This window comes from Sus scrofa, chromosome 3, assembly GCF_000003025.6.
Source record: "Sus scrofa isolate TJ Tabasco breed Duroc chromosome 3, Sscrofa11.1, whole genome shotgun sequence".
NCBI classification, from domain to species: Eukaryota; Metazoa; Chordata; class Mammalia; order Artiodactyla; family Suidae; genus Sus; species Sus scrofa.
In genome coordinates this window covers 80,565,270-80,586,555 of record NC_010445.4, presented here as the reverse complement: position 1 = coordinate 80,586,555, position 21,286 = coordinate 80,565,270, and the positions used below count along the sequence as shown (strand labels likewise).

At 36.9% G+C, this 21,286-nt stretch overlaps 1 protein-coding gene across 15 annotated transcripts in view; it reads right to left on the bottom strand.

The window, feature by feature from the left end:
* The window catches only part of USP34 (ubiquitin specific peptidase 34), a 258,619-nt gene that overhangs the window by 2,959 nt on the left and 234,374 nt on the right, over window positions 1-21,286 (bottom strand). For 9 of the 15 annotated variants that reach the window (XM_021087489.1, XM_021087491.1, XM_021087490.1 and 6 more), the window contains 9 exons: window positions 20,569-20,695; window positions 17,178-17,285; window positions 15,199-15,303; window positions 14,958-15,082; window positions 13,813-13,936; window positions 3,970-4,049; window positions 1,547-1,687; window positions 1,293-1,436; window positions 151-310 (listed from right to left, as the gene is read on the bottom strand). In XM_021087489.1, the coding sequence (XP_020943148.1) occupies window positions 151-310; window positions 1,293-1,436; window positions 1,547-1,687; window positions 3,970-4,049; window positions 13,813-13,936; window positions 14,958-15,082; window positions 15,199-15,303; window positions 17,178-17,285; window positions 20,569-20,695 (1,114 nt within the window). The remainder of the gene's footprint in view (window positions 1-150; window positions 311-1,292; window positions 1,437-1,546; window positions 1,688-3,969; window positions 4,050-13,812; window positions 13,937-14,957; window positions 15,083-15,198; window positions 15,304-17,177; window positions 17,286-20,568; window positions 20,696-21,286) is intronic. The other 6 variants (XR_002342703.1, XR_002342702.1, XM_013996121.2 and 3 more) reach the window with 3 other exon arrangements.

The window sequence follows — 21,286 nt, the reverse complement described above, 5'->3', positions numbered from 1 at the left end:
ATTAGGATCACAAAGGAATGTTTGTGGGAAATTTGGTTTTCTAGCATTTCTTTTCAGGAGGCTTATATGCAGCTACTGTAAAGTCAGGGGCACAGAGAGTATCCCCCCCTTCCCCCACTCTAAAGTATTTTATTAGTCCATAAAGCTGACCTTTAGTTTTTCTTTCTTTGGCTTCTTGCTCTTGGAGTGAGTTTCTCTGCTGCAAACAAGTCCTGCATTTGCTTAAAAGCTCTTGCAGAGTTGGAATTAGCGCTGGGTTTAATTGTTTCGGAGTGTGTACCGACAGGAGCAAAGCAAGTGCCCGCAAGTCCTATAAAAACACAGACAAGAACATTTCAAATTCTGAAGCCAACATTTTGACACAACTGTTAACAGTTTAATGCACATATTTTTACTCTTCCAGAAATTCATCCTGGTTCCTCTGATATTTTTAGAAGAATGCTAAAACCAGAAAGCTAGTGTTATGATGTTACTGTATTTCTATTTCATTGGATCCAGGTCACTAATACCATTATTTATGCACCACAGCACTAATTAAGTCAGATTGAAAACTCAAATAGTGTTTTCTGAAAATGGAAAAGGAAAAAAAAAAAATCAGTGATAGAACTTATCTAGGAATTTAAAAAACAAACCCTGAATGATCGATGAGCAATTAAGGCCATATCCATCTAGGAGTCAGTTTTCAGATATGCTTGATTTCTGGTGGATGTCACAAATAGTAAGGTCTTCCTCACTTAGCTCTGTAATCCATTCTGGCATCTAAGCATTTTGTTACTTGGGAGGCTGCTGCTGGGCACGTGCTAACACAAGGCATTCCATTATTCTATGACATAGTTACTACCATGGGAGTTTTTATAAGGCAACCAATTCCCTAGTCTGAAATGGCTTTATATTCAGATTTTATTTATATTCAGATATTTATAGGATCTGATTTTCAGTTACTTATGAGTCATACGCACTGACAGAAACGTCAAGCAATGTTTCAAAAAATGTGAGAAAAAGGGAATGTCTTCTCTTAGTGGTCTTGTTGCCCTTAGCATTTAATGACATTAGCTCATGTTTTCTATGGTAACAGGAAGTGTGTGCTACATACACAAAAGGCAAAGTGAACACCTTTTTATTTGGTTATTTCATAATATGTAGCTTTCAGAGTTTGAATAATGAAGTTATGTATAAAGTAAAAGCATATACTAAGGTCAAATTTAGAGTTATTTAAGGAAAAGTTCTGAAGTATGTGACTATTCCCTTACATAATTCTTACCCCATTTATTTATTTTTATTTTTTTTCTTACCCCATTTAAAGAAGCACTTGCTTTGGAAATCTCAACTCGGTTGGTAAAGTCAGATTGCAGGTTCTGATACTGATTTATCAAGTTCGTAATAAGAGTACTGATCAAATTGGCACAGTTTGCTTCAGAAAACACTTGACCTTGAACCTGAAAAAGACGATTTAAAAAAAAAAAAGTCTCCACGAGACCAACACAATGAAAACACAATCATAACTAACTGGAAGTAACTCATACCTGGTTTCCAACTTGGGACATACCTTTAGAAGAAAATGTGTCATGAATGTGTAGACGATGTTGTTGTTTAGGAAGGTTCTTTCATCCATCAGGATACATTTTATATACTCTGCAAAAACGGGATCTTCACACAAAAGCTTGATGCAGTTTTTTGACATAGCAGACTGAAGTGGGGAAAAGAAGCACTGATTGAGCACTGAAATAACTGGAAATTGTAAATACACTGCTTCTGATGTATAGCCAAAGTCATTTTAAATCCTATTGGAAAAGCAACTTTTTAATTCAGCTTATTAACTTTGCAGTTAGAGTGACTGTCCTCCTAATAAATGAAACTATTACTAACTTGGACTAACGATGAGTGTTAGAAGAAGAGGCTTATAAAGTCTGAATGGCAAAACTGAACCAAAAATACATATTAAAAGAAATGCAGCTTTATTATCTAGCATTAAGAGAGCTAATAGGACTGGACAAGTAAGACTAAGGAGATGATGTTTTCAGGGGGATATTAAGGTCACCAAATCACATATACAAAAAAAAAATTTTTAAGACAAAAATTAAAAAGAAAAATTTTAAGAATTAAATGTATTCCTTAAAATGAGTTAAAACTTTCACTGTATTGTCATTAGTAATAGTAATTTGTTTGGTAAACACCCTTCCCCTCACAAATATTGCAAAGGTAAACAGCAAACCTCTTTTCCTAATTATCTCATAGAATTAGTGGGTCCCAATGTATGTAAATTTTACTAAAATTTGGTCATGGCTCTTAAACACAAGTAGTATGTCTTTAAGTAGATATATTCCTTAGATGATTTATATGTGTGTTTTAATAATAGATCATTTATAAGGAAGACAAAATGAACTATTTTTAAAAAATGGGATAAAGTTTAGATAATATGTATGTATATACTTATATATTTTATTAGAAGTAAGCACTGTGTTAAGTAAACGGCTCAAGGTCACCTAAGAAACTAGGAGTCAGGTAGGACCAGCATCCCGGTCTTCAGATCCTTGGTGTCAGGAAAATCTGCCTCATTCTACCAGTCATAGTCTCTGCCTGCTGCCTATGTTTCTTATACAGCACAGCTGCTTCTGTAGGGCTCGTAGGGCCTCTGGAAGCCTTAAATGGTTTGGCTTTGTTTTAAGGGAAGTTTTGGGGGGTGATGAATTCTGTGGAAAAAAAGCCAAGTAAAGATCGCAGTATACTGCAGAAGCAGATAAAGCAACAGGGAAGTAATGGCTGGTGGTGGAGTACAGAAACCAAAAAAAAAAAAAAAAAAAAAAAAAAAGCCGTTACCTAAATCAAGAAGAATGAAAAGAGCAGCAGCAGTGGCAGAGAGGGGAAAAAAGCAGAGATCTGCTCCTATTAACTAAATAGACCACTCAGCTCAAAAACCAACTAGCAAGTTCTTTTCTAAATGTCTACTATGTACTAAGCCATATGATGAAAGTATAGTGACCTATCAAAGAGTCCTACTCTAGAAAACAAAATGACAATTCCTCAGGGAATAGAGATGAGTCAGATAAAGTCTCTACACTTGAGTTCTTCATTTGGGACAAGGAGATAGAGAAGCAACTATTATAATACCACGTAACACATCCATTAGGCGAATATACAAAGCATGACTGCCCGGGTAGGAGGCTGGACCAGACTGGATGTATTCCAGATACTAAGTGTTAAAGGTTTATGCCAAGGGAATTAATAAACTCATCTCTTCCTCTGGGAATGGGCAGGTGCACACAGGCAAGAAACCAGTAGTTTTTTCAGAGTCTAAAGACAGGATCTTTTATGCCTGATCCAAGAAATGAGCCACACCTTAGGATGAATCTGATTTCTCTCCCTCTCCCCGCCATTCTCCCTCCACAATTAAATAAGCATTATTTACGTGCCCACTTTAAGAGGCTGGCTATTAGATCTTGAGGTAGGAAAAGTATATATATAGCATTTCCTGTTCTCAATGAGATTGCTGATAAGAAAACAAATCCATCAGACTCTTAAACTGCTGTAAGCTTGTCGATAAGCAAGAGATAAAGGACAGGCTGCCGAAATGGTTTCTGCTAGAGCTTTTGGAATAGTGGAGGGGAGAAGAAAGATATGAGACATGTGAGGAAGAGCAAGAAGGGGCATATGCCTTCGTGCCCTAATATCTCTGTGTTTTAGATTTCTTCCACACTGTTTAACCTTTAAATGAGGAACTCAATTATAAACAGCAATTATTTGAAATCTCCTTTGTGATACAAATCTACAGAAGCAAAAAACTTCAAAGGGCAGCTAGATGCCTAATGCTTAATAGTTTAGTAGCTGTTTTTTCCATTAATACTATTTTACCTACCAAGATTCTAAAACATACCCAATTTCCAGCCATTTTTCAAACGGTTGTTCCTAAAATTACTGACCACATGGTCAGATGAGATGAAGACCAAATCATCTAAAACTCATTTTCTTTACCTGAGTCTGGCATAGCTCAGTCCAAAGTTTGGGGAACAGTGCAAGATGAAGTGGCAAACCTTCATAGGCAACTAGGACACCTAATATTTGAAAAGAAATCAGAATAGGTTATAATTATCAATTATACTACTGAGGTGTTAAACTGCAGGCACAATATTATAGCTATTTCTAGTCATTACTGCACATGTTCTATGTTTTAGAAATATATAAAATACTTAAAGAGGAAGAATTCATTCAAATGTTTTAACCAGTCAAGAACAGAGTGTAGCACACTTTGACTTTGTATCCCATACCTCAGGAAGGACCTGAGGCAACTTAAATCAATTCTTCTTTTTGACTATTAGAACAGTATCTGGGACAATTTCATAAAGATTACTGCAAGTGGTTCCAAAGCTTTCCAAAGATTAAGATACCACTCTGCTCATTACATAATTTATATGGGATAGCTAGACTGCAGTCGGGGGCGGGGGGGGGGGGCAAGGTCAAACAGGATATGAAGAATTAGAAAACATCATTCTTTCCTCTTTTGTTTCTCTGAAGATAAGGAGAATTAACTTTATGGTAGATTTAAGTAAACTTTGCTCTAAGTCTTAACAGCTTTCTAGACTTGTCCCTAGGATCTTCTGGGTGGATCATACTTAGGAAGCATCCTGCTTGGAAGGTCTAAGGTCTTTCTTCTTCTCGACTACAGATGTCAAGTATGTCTTTAAGAAACTTGTTCCCCTACCCTTTGCCTTCCTAGCTCTCTCAAAGCACAGTAGTTGTAATGCCACAGTCAGTCAGTCATAGGTAAATTTTACATCCTCCAATGCTCCCACACGCAGGGAAAGTATAATTATGGAGGAGAAATAGTTACCCTTCTCCAGTTAAGAAAGAAATTATGAGTAACATCTAAAGTTGACAAAACTTTTCTGTCAAGGGCCAAACAGTAAATACAAGTTTCCCCCACTTATGAAAGCTTTCATAAGCTGAAATAGCGTTAAAGCGAAAAAGCAATTACCTTTTTTCAAAAAAGGCAAAAATCCTCTTTGGGGTCTTTCACAAAAGTGAAGTGGCATAAAGCAAACTTTGGAAAATTGGGGGATACCTGTATTTGTCTTTGCAGCCTATTTAGTTTGTTGCAAAGACTCAACTTGAGAGGTGGTGTGAATGCAGCCATGGACAACACAAAATGAATGGGTGTGTCTTTCAATAAAACTTTAAGAACACAAATTTGAATCTCATGTAATTATCATGCATTAGAAAATATTTAGAAAAACTTAGTTTTAAAAAATCTAGAAAGTATAAAAACCCTTCTTAGCTTTAAGAAGCTCATTGGTTATACCAAAACAGGCAGCATGTAGACAACTGTTTGCCAACCTCTGTGTCAGACCATGGATTTGAGAACATCTTTGAGAAAGGGAAATCAGATCAGTCACCCAATTTAGTCATCCAAGGATGCCTAGACTCCCTCTTGCAGGAAAGCCTATTACATCTTGCTGTCAAGATTAATCCCTTTGTCAAGACCCAAGGAAACTATCATCTTTCTCCTTTATCCTAAACCTAATCAGGTTGGAGCTGAAGGCATTTATTTACCCATCCTAACAGCACAATTGATGTAAACAAACAAGGGCATCATCAAAATTGTTGGCTACAGGGAAGAAAGTGTCTATGCTCCCATGTCTCTGGATAATAATTACCCATAAAAGTAGAGTAGTGGTTGGAAATTTGGCTCATAGCCCATCTTTCCTTTGCAAAAAGAGGCTGCCTTTCCAAAACCCCATCATGTGAAAGCACGCCTTATACTATAATTTAAGTTTCTCTAGACTTTACTCCTCCCCCCTCCCCAGTTATTCCTCAAAGTAAAACAAACTATTCCTATTTTGCACAACTACTAAAAAGCTTGCACTATCACAATAAACAAAAAAAACAGGTCTTCTATGATCTAAAATTGTTTTCAAGTAATACTCAGATTCAAGTATCCTTATTTTACAAGTGAAGATGGAAATAAACATACTGATATCTATTGTGCTCAGTGTGTCAGATAACCACATTTACTTTTCTCATCAACTCTGGAACACGTCATGTTATCCTTATTTCCTCTGCTTTTTTTGGATGAGACAATTAGGCTCAGGGACCACGTAATCTGCTTAGTTTCAACCCAAAAGCCAGTGGAGTGATACAGTTAGTTCTATCTACCCCTCTCCCATTTATGATTCTAAAGCTCATAATCTTTCAGTAATCAGTGTTTCCACAAACTTTAGTCATTCATGTGTCATTTTCATTATCTATCCATCACCTGTACTGATTACTTGATACTGTTCTTAAGATTCATTCAGAGAGCTTTATACTACATTAGCCTTAGTTCAGGCACTACAACATCCAGGAAAATCATGGATTTGGTGTATGAGTTATATTTCTTTGTAATACAGTGAGATCCATTCATATTTATTAAAATGCAATTATCTTCCCTGGGACATCTTGTACGCTACACTCTGGATACACTGTGCCACTCACAGTGAAGTGAAGACACTTCTTTCACAGTCTTAACCTATTCCCTATCTAAGCTGCACCTGTTTGGGAAGGAAGACCATCCCTTCAGGGCAGGAGTTTCGGTTTCTTTCCAGCATTTTCACAAAGCACTGAGGGTAAGGTGTAAGCTCTGTGACTTAAGTAGAGGCCAATGCCATCCTATTCCACACACTCCTCTAATACTTTCTGGTGTTTCTCACTGGGTGCAAAGCACAGGAAGACGCAATCAGGAGCAGTCTCAGGAATACTTCCAAGCCCTGTCTCAGTAAACAGGATGAGCAGGGCTAACACATACTGGCTCCTGCATCACTTTCTTTCTTCATGCTTTAGGCATCCTTAACAGGGTCATTATCCCACCCCGTTCCACCCACGAAGGAATATACAATAATGAAAAGCTGCTTCAAACATATCTTTCTCTCATCAGTAGCACCTTATACTGTAGAAGCTGCTGGGTGTGTTATTAAAAGGCAACTGTTTTTAAAAACACTTGTAGGTAAAATGGTAATTCAGATGATTGCTGTTAGGATAAAATATTTCACATGTATATTTACTAGTTAGGGTTTCTCCTATCTGAATTGTGATTCTATAGGAGTACTTATCCCATCCAAGCAGTATTCATGGTAAGTGGGAGCTTTAGCCACAGATTTAAAGCTCATGGCTAATGTTCCACTGCAAGATTGACTCAAGACATCTTACCCTAAGACTATCACATTTGAGTCTTCTACTCCCCCTATTTCTGACTTCATATCCTAAGCAAGCTACTGTTGTTTATTCAGCTTCGCATGTAGGTTACTGGAAAAAAATCTGCTGGGCCTACCAAATAATAATTCAGATCCCTGTGTCAATTCTTTGTAAATTAGCAAACTAGTAACTGACCTCTGAATTATATTTTTGTCTATCAAATGTAATTACTACGTATTAGCCCAGGATAAATGGATTTGCCCTTGGTGGATGGCTAAATAATGGCTTTGAATGAGTGGAACTTGTCTGAAGTATATTCATCCTAAGAAGGTTTTGGGAAACAGCTAACCAAACCACCTTGATATTACAAAAAGTTGAAACATGAACAAGAGCTCTGCTTTTTATAATTTAAAATTTAATCTGTTTATAACTGTGCTAATTTTTAAATTCTAGACATTTTGAAGCTTATTGATTTACTAGGTACATCATAATGTTACTTGCGAAAAATCCTTGTTTTAATGCATTAAGAAAACTTAAAACTAATGTCAAATAATAAAGGTGATATTGTTTTATTTCTAAAAATTAAAATTATTTAATTGTACAATAATTATTTAATTATACAATAAAACCAAGGGATCTGCTACTTAATTTTACTTGAACATTTTGTTAATTGAGCATGTGCACTATGGTACCTAAAAAATTGTTTTGATTACAGAGTTTGCAACATCGATTTTCCATGTTTAAAAAAAATTTTTTTTTCTCAAATATAAAACCAATGAATAAACAACACAAAAAGACAACCCACAGAATGGGAGAAAATCTTTGCAAATGAATCGACTGACAAGGGATTAATCTCCAAAATTTATAAACAACTTCTGCAGCTCCATACCAAAAAAACAAACAACCCCATCAAAAAATGGGCGGAAGATCTAAACAGACAGTTCTCCAAAAAAGACATACAGATGGCCAAAAAACACATGAAAAGATGTTCAGTATCACTCATTATTAGAGAAATGCAAATCAAAACGACTCTGAGGTACCACCTTACACCGGCCAGAATGGCCATCATCCAAAAGTCTACAAACAATAAGTGCTGGAGAAGGTGTGGAGAAAAACTAGTACACTGTTGGTGGGATTGTAAATTGGTGCAACCACTGTGGAAAGCAGTATGGAGATTCCTCAGAAAACTAAACATAGAACTACCATTTGATCCAGCAATCCCACTCCTGGGCATCTATCCAGAGACAACCACGACTCGCAAAGACACATGTACTCCAATGTTCATTGCAGCACTATTTACAATAGCCAAGAATGGAAACAACCTAAATGTCCATCGACAGAGGAGTGGATCCAGAAGATGTGGTACATATACACAATGGAATATTACTCAGCCATCAAAAAGAACGAAATACCAGCATTTTTAGCAACATGGATGGACCTAGAAATTATCATGCTAAGTGAAGTCAGCCATACAATGAGACACCAACATCAAATGCTTTCACTGACATGTGGAATCTGAAAAAAAGACAGACTGAACTTCTTTGCAGAACAGATGCTGACTCACAGACAATGAAAAACTTATGGTCTCCGGAGGAGACAGTTTGGGGGTTGGGGGGATGTGCTTGGGCTGTGGGATGGAATCCTGTGAAATCAGATTGTTATGATCATTATACAACTACAGATGTGATAAATTCATTTAAGTAATAAAAAAAAACAATGAATAATCAACACAATTTAAATCTTACAGATTTTTTGTTTTGTTTTGTTTTTTTGTTTTGGTCTTTTGTTTTGGTCTTTTCAACGCCGGATCCTTAACCCACTGAGCAAGGCCAGAGATTGAACCCGCAATCTCATGGTTCCTAGTTGGATTCATTAACCCCTGAGCCATGACGGGAACTCCAAATCTTACAGATTTTTAACCTAGAAAATAAAAGCATCCCATAATTTTATCCTTATAGAGTATAAACATCTATGTGGTTTTTTTTTCTTTTTTGCATATACTGAGTCCCTGCACTCCCCCTTTTTAAGAATGTGGTCATATTCTGTGTATATATTATATTATATTGTTATATATATATAAAATTATACATTTATTATTATTTTTTGCTATAGCTGCAGCACCTGGAAGTTCCCAGGCCAGGGGATGAACCTGAGCCACTGCTGCAGTGACAACCCAGAGCTGGATCCTTAACCCACTGCACAAGGGAATTCCTCCAATTTTTCATGTGATCCAAGGTCAATTCCTCTTTTTATTGTAAAGACCATCTAATATAAATGAACTATGTTTTACTTAAGTAAGTTTTTATTGATGGACACTTGGTTTGTTCCCAGTTTTATTCAATACAAACCAAGTGAAAACAAACACCCTGTGTATGTTATTGTACACTTTTATGAGTAGATTTAGGGTGGATTCCTAAATATAGTATTGCTGGGTCAAAATGCACAAACAATCGAAATTGAAAATGCCAAACTGCCTCTCCAAACTGACTCCGTTATAAGATCTCCTCTTTCCCCCAACTGTTTTAAATATGCATATCATGTAACTTTATCTCACAGTTGGAGGGAAAAAAAAAAGAGAAATAAGTTTTGTTTGCTTTATTAATAAGGATGGACAACTTCTTATATGGTTACCAAACATTTACTTTCTCTGTGTGTGTGTGTGTGTGTGTGTGTGTGTACACTGCCTTGGTTCACGTCCTTTGCTTATTTTACTTAATGTTCTTTACCATCTTATTTAATTCTAAAAACTCTTTGTATATTGGCACTGGTAGCCACTTATCTGCTAAGAATGCAAATTTTTTCATTAGCAATATGTATTTTAATTCAATTTACTGCATTTTCAACATGTACTATTTTCAATTTTTATGCAGTCAAATTTTTCTATTCTGGAGTTCCTGTTGTGGCTCAGCAGTAACAAACCCAACTAGTATCCATGAGGATGCAGGTCTGATCCTTGCTCATTGGGTTAAGTATTGCTGTGAGCTGTGACTACTGCTGTGAGCTGTGGTGTAGTTTGCAGATGCACGTCTGATTTGCCCCTAACCTGGGAACTTCCATATGCCACATGTACAGCCCTAAAAAGCAAAAACAAAAAATTTCTTATTTGTTTCTGGGTTTGTATCCTGCTTAATATGGTCCTTCAAATCTCAAGGTGTGATCCATACGATCCTAAGTTTTTTCTTAAATACTTCCAGGATTTTACTTTTAACAAATATTTAACCCTGGGAGGTATTTTGACCTAAGGAGTCAAAAAGTAAAAGTCTTGTCCTTCTTCTCCCATACAGCTAACCAATTATCTCAATACTATCCATTCTAAACTACTGTGATAAGTTATCTTTACTATTTACCAAATCCTCATATATCCTTGTTTATTTGGGAGCTGTTTTTCACTGTTCCACCAATGTGTTTCCATGTTCGGATTGTGTGGTTTTAATCACTAGACTTTACAGTCTTTCTCTGGGTATCCAGGAGGAACTGGTTCAGGAACCTCTGAGGATGCTTAAGACCCTTAGGTAAAATGCAAGTAAAATGACCACAGTGGAAATTTCAATCTACAGTTGGTCCTTTGAGGATATGGAGGACTTTACATAAGAAAGAGGAGGGAGGAGTTTCCACCGAGGCACAGTGGTTAACGAATCCGACCAGGAACCATGAAGTTGCGGGTTCACTTCCTGGCCTTGCTCAGTAGGTTAAGGATCCGGCGTTGCTGTGAGCTGTGGTGTGGGTTGCAGATGCGGCTTGGATTTGGTGTTGCTGTGGCTCTGGTGTAGGCCAGTGGCTACAGCTCCGATTAGACCCCTGGCCTGGGAACCTCCATATGCTGTGGGAGCGGCTCAAGAAAAGGCAAAAAGACCAAAAAAAAAAAAAAAAAAAAAAAAAAAGAGGAGGGAAAAAACCCCTGTATTTGATGTTTTCATGCAAAAAATTTAAAAATGAGTGAAAGTGGTTGGGGTCAGGTCTGTAAGTGATACGGTGATTTATACTTTTTTGATACAGTTTTGAATTTTGAATTATGTATTAAATATCAAAAAGAATTTTAAAATGACTGTATGTTTAGTATTTTAGAAATCAATAGTGCCGGTATCATATTGTTCTTCTTTTTCAGAATTTTTCTGGCTGAATTCTTTTTAAATGTCTAAATACTGTGATCTCAGATATACTACTATTTCACATGACAGTCAGCAACTCTGTTCACCTCCCCTGAATTCTCTCCCCACATTTTCTGTCTCCCACAACTCTATACCTGACTGTCCTCACTTCAAGAGTACTCCAACCTTCCCTTTCTTTACTATTTAGGACCTGCAACTCTATCTCCCCTGTAATTCTAATTTACAACTATTATATAACTCCTTTTTATCCCCCCAACAAATCTCCTAATCCACTCAGTTACTCATAAAAGAATCACCACAGAGGCTTTTCCTCAAAACTGAAAACGACTTGCAATCCAATATAGGTGTTGACACAATTCCACATATGTTTATACACCATTCTGGCCCTTGGAGCACCTAGCCTCAAGACTCAAATGATTAAGGACATAATCAATTTAAACTTACCCTTTCCTCTCTTGTTGTCAAATACAATTTCTCAAAGAAACTATACTAATTAAAATTTCCAATCAACTCTCTGCTTCCCGTTGCAGTCATCAATGTGGGCTTTGGTTTCTCAAGCACTTTCCTAGTTGCTTCTCCCTGGAAATAGTCATTTCAGCTAGAAGAGGGAGTTAACTTTAAATACTGGGACATAATTTCTCCGTTTGGAAGAGACCTGAAGAAAGCACTGCTAGAAAGCATTAACTAAATTATAACCATGAAAAACTTCTTTCCTCTCACTTTGTTAAGATTTTGGTTTATTTCTAGAGCTGTTCTATGCAATACAGTAGCCACCAGCCATATCTGGCTATTTAAAATTAGTTTGGTTACAAAAAAACGAAATAAAAAATTCAGCTTCTTAATGATGTTTCAAGTTCTCAATGCTCACTCACATATAGTCAGTGGCTATCAGATTGTGGACGGTGATGCAGCTGGAGAACATTTCATTCTTGTAGAAAGTTTTACAGAATGTACTTGTGTAGAGAAGTAAATTCCATGAGGCAGCACAACTGCACTTCATGAGTAGAAGAGTGATGAGAGTATAAAATATTATGAAAATTGATTCAGTTAATGTGGACAGCTAAGTGTGTGTCCTTTCTTTCCTTCTTCCTTCTCCCCATGTTCAGTTTCCCCCAAACTGTGTATTTGTGTTGATGAGGAAGATAGTCCAACAGAGCAGAACACTGATTATTCATTACTTCCATTATTTCAGAGCCATTCAAGTAGATAAAATAGCTCCTCACCTAACTTCTGGTATATATCATGTGAACACAATTACTAAGAACTTTTCTAAAGGTCAGCATCTTTGTAAGTCTTCCTCCTTATCTGGGAGCAAGGCTGTGTTACTATAACTCCTGGATAGTTCCCTACTCTCCATCATTGCCACTGCTATGTTTTTAGCTTTTTACCAGGAGCAACAACCCAATTATATAACCATGAAATGGCCAATGTGCACATATTGGCCATTTCACCTGTTCCCTCCCCAATCTTCAGCTTCATGTATATAACATCAGCTAATGATAACAGGTGGAAGGAACAACCTTTCAAATCTGAAGGTGCTCTAATCACTTTTCTGAAGAGGAATTATCCCTGACAGCTGTTACCACTTTCTTCTCCTTAGAGAATGAAACCTAAGGTATGTTCACATCTTTGCCCTACATATAATAGATCAAAACCTTTTCCATAGGAAGGAAGGGATTGTGACTGAGAAGGAGCACAAGGGGCAACTTCTACGGTGTGGTAATATCCTATTTCTTGAGCTGGGTGGTGGTTCCACGAATATTTTACTTCTCATGCTCTGAAACAAAACTAAGGTTTACTGGAGAGGCTCCTGGTCCATCCCTAAAGATGACAGACTCATAGGACACACGCAGCCTGAGGACTCTGGAGGGATACATATTTTCTAAAGGCTTGCAGGCTGAAAAAAGTCACCCAAAGGGACAGTTCTAACAGCTCAGGAACATCCTCAGAGAGACAATATTATATAAAAGTAATAAAAGTCCCCCCCCCAAATTCACTGATTTTTTTTTTCTATTTCTCATATCCTCTTTTTAAAGTTTCCCTTCTTCTCACTCACCTCTCTGTTTTATGAAACTTACCTCCTAATTTACTCATATATGCACCTCTGCTTCACCCTGGCAAGTCCACTCAGCTTGCTCTTGTTGCCAGCTCCAAAGCACAGCTGGCACTATTGATCTCATCTTACCCTCAAGATAAGGGCTGGGGAAGTCCATATCTAAGCCTGCCTCCCTAAGCAGAGCAGTTTTTGGTTTTCGTTTTTAAATTCTGCTGGCCAGATGGAGGAGGACTTGGGCTTCTATGTATGATTAGCCCTACTCCACACTCCGTTGTAAGCCAGCCGAAACTCTGGGCAGAACTATTCAATGGAAACCAGTAAGTTGGTGTTTTCTTAATAAAAATTAAAAATGTTCCCGAGAATATTATTTTTAAACATTCACTTCAAAAAAGCAAAAAAGGACTGTCTCATTTTCTTCTCCCCTTCCTGAATGGCTAGGGGCTTAAAATAATTCAGTGGAATTTACTGCTCATCTTTTATACTTACTCAGCTTAACTAATGTTTCAGTAAATTTTTCACAGTTGATTGCAACTCGGCATAATAGATGGATGAATTGATGATAAGAAAAGAAGTAGTCTAGCAGCATACGATCATAAACGTCATCTTTGCCCTGAAGGTTAAAGATGATAAAATGGTTGCACTTAAATTGTATAATAAATTAAAGAGCATATTTTGTGCAAATGTAATAATTTTAACTAAAAAGCTGAATATTTAAATTCTATAAGAACCTAGTTTTAAATTCCAAGTTTCTAGTAATGGTATTAAGATCTTAATCGTCACAAGTTTATCTTCAGTGTGCAAATGCTATCAATTAAAATTACCACTTATTTCTATATACTTTAATAAAGTAAAATTACTGTAGGATTTTAAAATGTGACACTTTAGCTCTATAGATATATCATCAAGAAGAGTGAATTAAATCTGATTTTTGAAATTGACTCCAAATTATTTTTGTAGTGGTTACTACAAGTGTTAATTATTTTTAATATTTTATCTTATAAAAACTTCTAAATTTATTTAAGATCCAAAGATACTGGGCAAGGGAGAATGTAAATCAAGTGGGGTAAAGAAAGATAAAATGGAAAACTTGTTTAGAAAAGTGTTGGAACTAAGATATATTACCCTGTGTCAATGTACCTTCCCTCTATAATTTAAAATTAGCATTATTTTAGAGTAAGTATTAGAGGACAAGAATCAACTACAAATGATGATGAATCTATTAATCAGTGATAATTAGGCTTAAGTCAAAGGATCATAATTAAAGGGCAGTAAAAGAAGTCATTGATTTTATGGCAAAATATAAACAATAAGTACCTAACTTGACTTTTCAGGTTTAGATATATGACCCAGTAATAATTTAGCCTAGTGACAAATACTAATAAGACTTTCTGCTAGGATTTTTTTTTTTTTTTTTTTTGCGGGGAAAAAAACTTACTACTTGTGCTTATTGTTGATTTTGCAAATATTCAACCAACATTTCAGAGCACTAAAAGGAAAAAGTCCAAATGAGACTAATCTTCTTAGGATCCACAAAATGATCATTTAAGTCTAATACACTCATAACTGCCAGAGGGGAAATTTCAAACTACTGTGTACTAGAGAAACTTGGTTTCCCTGGCATCCCAACATACCTTACTGGTTTCCACCATTGTGGGCAAGAGGCACATATTGAGTTCAGGGCGCGGAGGCCGAATATTGCTTTTCCCTCCTATTAGCTTGATATTTTCTCGACAAGGGAAATAAGGTCCAAGAGACACTAAGGCATTAAAAGTGTACAATAAGAATAAATGGAAAAAATAAATCTCCATGTTTCAGTGCGCAGAAAGATTAAATGCCAACCATGATCAAGTAGTGTGCTAGATGAATACATACTTGGTATATTACTGTGATGGTAAGTACAATGGTTGTGTTGTAGAAATGGAACCAGAGTATGAAGAAAGTCATGAGGACTCAAAAGCACAAGTTCCTTGAGGACATCTGAAAATAAAAACACAGTATGGGTATTAAAAAATTGTAGTATGTCAACCACTACTTTCAAAATCACAAATCCTGTTGGGATGACTGGCTGCAGTGCAGCAGCTAAAAATTTTTAATGAGTCTAAATCTAAAGTTTTAAAGAACCTAAGCTCTTAATAATGGAAGAAATTCTGTCTGATTCTAATCAAATCTGGATTGGAAGAGTTACTAAGGACAAGAGGGAATATTTGGAAATCAAAGTTTAAAACTATTAAGAGAAGCATCATGGAGAAGTGAGTGCAATGAGGGAAAATTTTTTTTTTTTTGTCTTTTTGTCTTTTTAGGGCCACACCCTCAGCATATGGAGGTTCCCAGGATAGGGGTGTAATCCAAGCCATAGCCGCCGGCCTACAGCCACAGCAACAGCAACTTGGGATCTGAGCCTCGTCTATGACCTACACCACAGCTCATAGAAATGCCGGATCCTTAAGCCACTGAGTGAGGTCAGGGATCGAACCCGAACCCGCAACCTCATGGTTCCTATTACGATTCGTTAACCACAGAGCCATGAGGGGAACTCCAATGAGGGAAATATTTAATGAACATTGATGATGTAGCTTCAAAATCAACCAAAGCAGCTTATAAACCTAAGGTTCAAAATTCTTTAGTTCTTTGATGATCTAGTAGTTAAGGATTTGGTGTTGTCACTGCTGTGTCATGGATTTGATCCCTGGCCTTAGAATTTCTGTATGCTGTGGGAGAGGCCAAAAAAAAAAAAAAAAAAAAAAAAAAAAAAAGTTCTTTGGATCTGAGACAGAATAGTTAATCTACTTTTAGTGTTTCATGGTGCTAGCTGGACTGATTCTTTTTTTTTTTTTTTTTTTTTTTGTCTTTTTGCTATTTCTTGGGCCGCTCCCGAGGCATATGGAGGTTCCCAGGCTAGGAGTCCAATCGGAGCCATAGCCACCAGCCTACGCCAAAGCCATAGCAACGCAGGATCCGAGCCGCGTCTGCAACCTACACCACAGCTCACGGCAACGCCGGATTGTCAACCCACTGAGCAAGGGCAGGGATCGAACCCGCAACTTCATGGTTCCTAGTCGGATTCGTTAACCACTGCGCCGCAATAGGAACTCCCCGGACTGATTCTTATCCTCTAATCATAGGAATAAAGTTCATGATGACAGGCTACTGGCAGAGTGTCTGTCAATTAGAGGTTATTGCTATGTGCCCCTCTCCTCTTGCTGGAGAAGTATAGGCCATTAATTCCACAGATCAGGTCAACACTTGCCAGGACTGACTGCTTACACAAGACAGCCAGTCACACACGTCATTTTGAGAAACTGTAAATAAACAGTTATAATCTCTAAAGATGATTTAAATGGCTTCTAAGGAGCAAAAAATTCAATATGAATTTAAAACAAGGGGAGGACCTTAAAGAGACACAAATTATCATTTTATTATAAATATGCAATAAAAAGATGATATACTCAGCAGTCTAAGAACAGCTATTAGGAACCTTTAGGCAAAAGAACACACAGTGAAATAATCACCCTAAACTTTACAATGTCAGTTCTATTCTAAACATCTGATGATTCTCCCTCTTTTATACAGGATCAGTAGATTTCAGAACTGCAAGAGATATGAAGATAACCTGAGGTCAACAAGCCAGATATATGAAGTGACCTGCCTAAGGTCACATAGTTCATTATTGGCATGTTAAGAAACAGGATTTGATTTTTTAAGGTTCTGTTGGCCAGTGTGAGTCACACATAAAAAATACAAATGTCTTCCAAACTCTATGAAGCTAACATTACATCTTACACACACAGTATCCCAACCCATGCCTACAATCCACTAGGTTTTTACACAGGTATATCTTCCAAGTCACTTACCTATACAGGCATTTCTAAGTTCTGGAGGGCTATAGGAATTAAGAAGAGTTAACAGTTTATGGGCAAATTCAATTCGCTCCTGCCATTGGATTAATGCTTGTTTCACATCTGCAAAAAAAAGCATACATAAATATGTTATTTGAGAACTTCCTCATAATTATTTTCTGTTGCAAACTACAGAATGCTAATAAAAATAAGAAATAAAAATTAATTACATAAACATCTTTGATGAAAGCTACGTTGATTATTTTCATGAGATGGCTACTACTGTTAAATCTGCTAGATTTTCTTAAAGCACACATTTTAGTGATGAGTATGTCCCATTTTCTAGGAACTTATATGTCCTTCAGAGTTCACACTATCTAACAGAGACACAAGAGAGATATATTTTATAGTTTATTTCTCTTGAAAATAGATGATTTAACCTAAGCCATGGAAGTTTATAGCAGGAGAACTTGCACAAAACTCATGTTCCTACTATACTTGGAAATATTTTCCAATCTTCTAAATCTTGACACCTATAGCATGCCTGCCTATTTTCCAGGCAGATATAAATAAACAAGAACATTCCAGTTTTATATCAGGTCATGATAAACATTTTCCTGATGGTTAGCTAACATCAGCCATATTTTCTGTACATAAGTTAGAGATAAAGATAAATCTTCTGAAGCATGTGGTTTAAAATTAGCTTTATTTTGCTCTTTAAGTGCTAAACTAACAAAAATAAGAAGCAGGATTCCCAACAATACATTAAAAGGATTGTACATCATGATCAAGTGGGATATATCCCAGGGATGCAAGGATTCTTCAATATCCACAAATCAATCAGTGTGATACACCACATTGATGAACTAAAGAATAAAAACCATATGATCCTCTCAACAGATGCAGAAAAAGCCTTTGACAAAATCTAACACACATTTCCGATAAAAACCCTTCAGAAAGTGGGCATAAAGGGACCCTACCTCAATATAATAAAGGCCATATATGACAAACCCACAGCTAACATCATTCTCAATGGTAAAAGGTGAAAGAACTCCTGCTGAGACCAGGAACAAGACAAGGATGTCTGCTCTTGCCATTACTGTTCAACATAGTTTTGGAAGACCTAGCCATAGCAATCAGAGAAGCAAAAGAAAGAAAAGGGAATTCAAATTGGAAAGGAAGAAGTAAAATTATCACTATTTGCAGATGACATGATACTATACCTAGAGAATCCTAAACACTCCACCAGAAAACTGTTAGAGCTCATCCATGAATTTGACAAAGTTGCAGGATACAGGTTTTCCTTTTTTTTTTTTTTTTTTGTCTTTTGTCCTTTTAGGGCCACACAAGGGGCATATGGAGTTTCCCAGGCTAGGGGTCTAATTGGAGCTGTAGCTGCTGGCCTACAGCAATGCCAGACCCAAGCTGTGTCTGTGACCTACACCACAGCTCACTGCAATGCTGGATCCTTAACCCACTGATCGAGGCGAGGATTGAACCCGCAACCTCACAGTTCCTAGTCAGGTTTGGTTCTGCTGTGCCACAACAGAAACTCCTGGATACAAAATTAATACACAGAAATCAACTGCATTTCTATATACTAACGATGAAAGATCAGAAAGAGAAATTAGGGAAGCAAACCTGTTTACCACGGCATCAAAAAAAAATAAAATACTGAGGTATAAACTTACCTAAAGAGACAAAAGACCTGTACTCTGGAAACTGTTAGATGCTGATGAAAGAAATCAAAGATGACACAAATAAATGGAAAGACATACCATGCTCTTGGATTAGAAGAATCAATATTATCAAAATGACTACACTACCCAAGGTAATCTACAGATTCAATGCAATCCCCTATCAAATTACCAAAGACATTTTTCACAGACCTTGAACAAAATATTTTAAAGTTTGTTTGGAAATGCAAAAGACCCAAAATAGCCAAAGACATCCTGAAAAAGAAAAATGGAGCTCGAGGAATCAGGCTCCCTGACTTCAGGCTATACTACAAAGCTATAGTCATCAAAACCATATGGTATTGGCACAAAGACAGATGTACAGATCAGTTCAACAGGATAGGAAGCCCAGAATTAAACCCACGCACCTACAGTCAACTAATCCATGACAAAGGAGGCAAGAATATACAATGGAGAAAAGATAGCCTGTTCAATAAGTGGTGCTGAGCAAACTGGACAGCCACATGTAAAAGAATGAAATTAGAACACTTCCTAACACCATGCACAAAAATAAACTCAAAATGGATTAAAGACCTACATATAAGACCAGATACTATAAAACTCTTGGAGGAAAACACAGGCCAAGCACTCTCTGACATAAACAACAGCAACATCTTCTCAGATCCACCTCTTAGAGTAATGACAATAAAAACAAAAATAAACAAATGGGACCTAATTAAACTTAAAAGTTTCTGCATTAGCAAAGGAAACCCTAAACAAAACGAAAAGACAACGCACAGAATGGGAGAAAATATTTGCAAATGAATGGAATGACAAGGAATTAATCTCCAAAATTTATAAACACCTCCTACAGCTCAATACCAAAAAAACAAACAACCTCATCAAAAAAATGGGCAGATCTAAACAGACAATTCTCTAAAGAAGACATAGAGATGGCCAGAAAACACAAAGATGTTCAACATCACTCATTATTAGAGAAATGCAAATCAAAACGACTCTGAGGTACTACCTTACACCAGCCAGAATGGCCATCATCCAAAAGTCTATAAACAATAAGTGCTGGAGAGGGTGGGGAGAAAAAGGAACCCTAGTACACTGTTGGTGGGATTGTAAATGGGTGCAACCACTGTGGAAAACAGTATGGAAATTCCTCAGAAAACTAAATAGAATTACCATTTGATCCAGCAATCCCACTCCTGGGCATCTATCCAGAGAAAACCATGACTGGAAAAGACACATGTATTCCAATGTTCATTGCAGCACTATTTGCAATAGCCAAGACATGGAAACAACCTAAATGCCCATCAACAGAGGAGTGGATGAAGACGATGTGGTACATATACACAATGGAATATTACCTAGCTATTAAAAGGAATGAAATAACAGCATCTTTAGCAACATGGATGGACCTAGAAATTACCATGCTAAGTGAAGTCAGTCAGACAATGAGACACCAATATCAAATCATATCACTTACATGTGGAATCTAAAAAAAGGACACAATGAACTTCTCTGCAGAACAGATGCTGACTCACAGACTTTGAAAAACTTATGGTTTCCAAATGAGACAGGTTGAGGGGTGGGGGGATGCACTGAGGGTTTGGGAAGGACATGCTGTAAAATTTGGTTGTGATGATTGTTGTACACCTATAAATGTAATAAAATTCATTAAGTAATTAAAAAAAAAAAAAAAGAAGGATCATCCAAACCTTTTCTCTGAAGATATGGGCGTGTAGACTTCAAAACTGAAAGGAATATTGACAGAAGTTCTACCAAGTCTCCAGTCACATGGCAAGCTGTGGCTTCATGATACATCATGTGAAGTGTGTTGAAAGACTATAAGTGATTTAAAAAAAAAGGAAAATGTCATTTAATTTTCACTTTATTGAGCCACAAAATGGTACTGTTCTTCCTCTATGATAGGTGTTTTCAGACTCAGATTATGTGTATGAATCTGTGCACAAAGCAAACGTATTTGCTTTCTTTCTTTCTGCTTTTTAGGGCCACAATTGCAGCATATGGACGTTCCCAGGCTAGGGGTCAAATCAGAGCTGCAGCTGCCAGCCTACACCAGAGCCACACCAATGCAGGATACAAGCCTCGTCTGACCTATAATATAGCTCACAGCAATGTCAGATCCTTAACCCATGGCATGAGCCAGGGACTGAACCTGCATCCTCATGGATACTAGTCAGGTTCATAACCTGCTGAGCCACAATGGCAACTCCCAAATGTACTTGCTTTCTATCCGCAAGTCAAATCCTCTCATTTAGTTCTTTTAAAATACAAAACAGGAGTTCCTATGTGTGTATTAGTCACAATTTACAGCTGAAAATTCATAGCCTAGAATCTCTGGTGGTACATAAACTTAACAATGTACTTTGTGTGGCATTTAAGTTCTAAGCTATGAGGATAGGAGTCATGTCT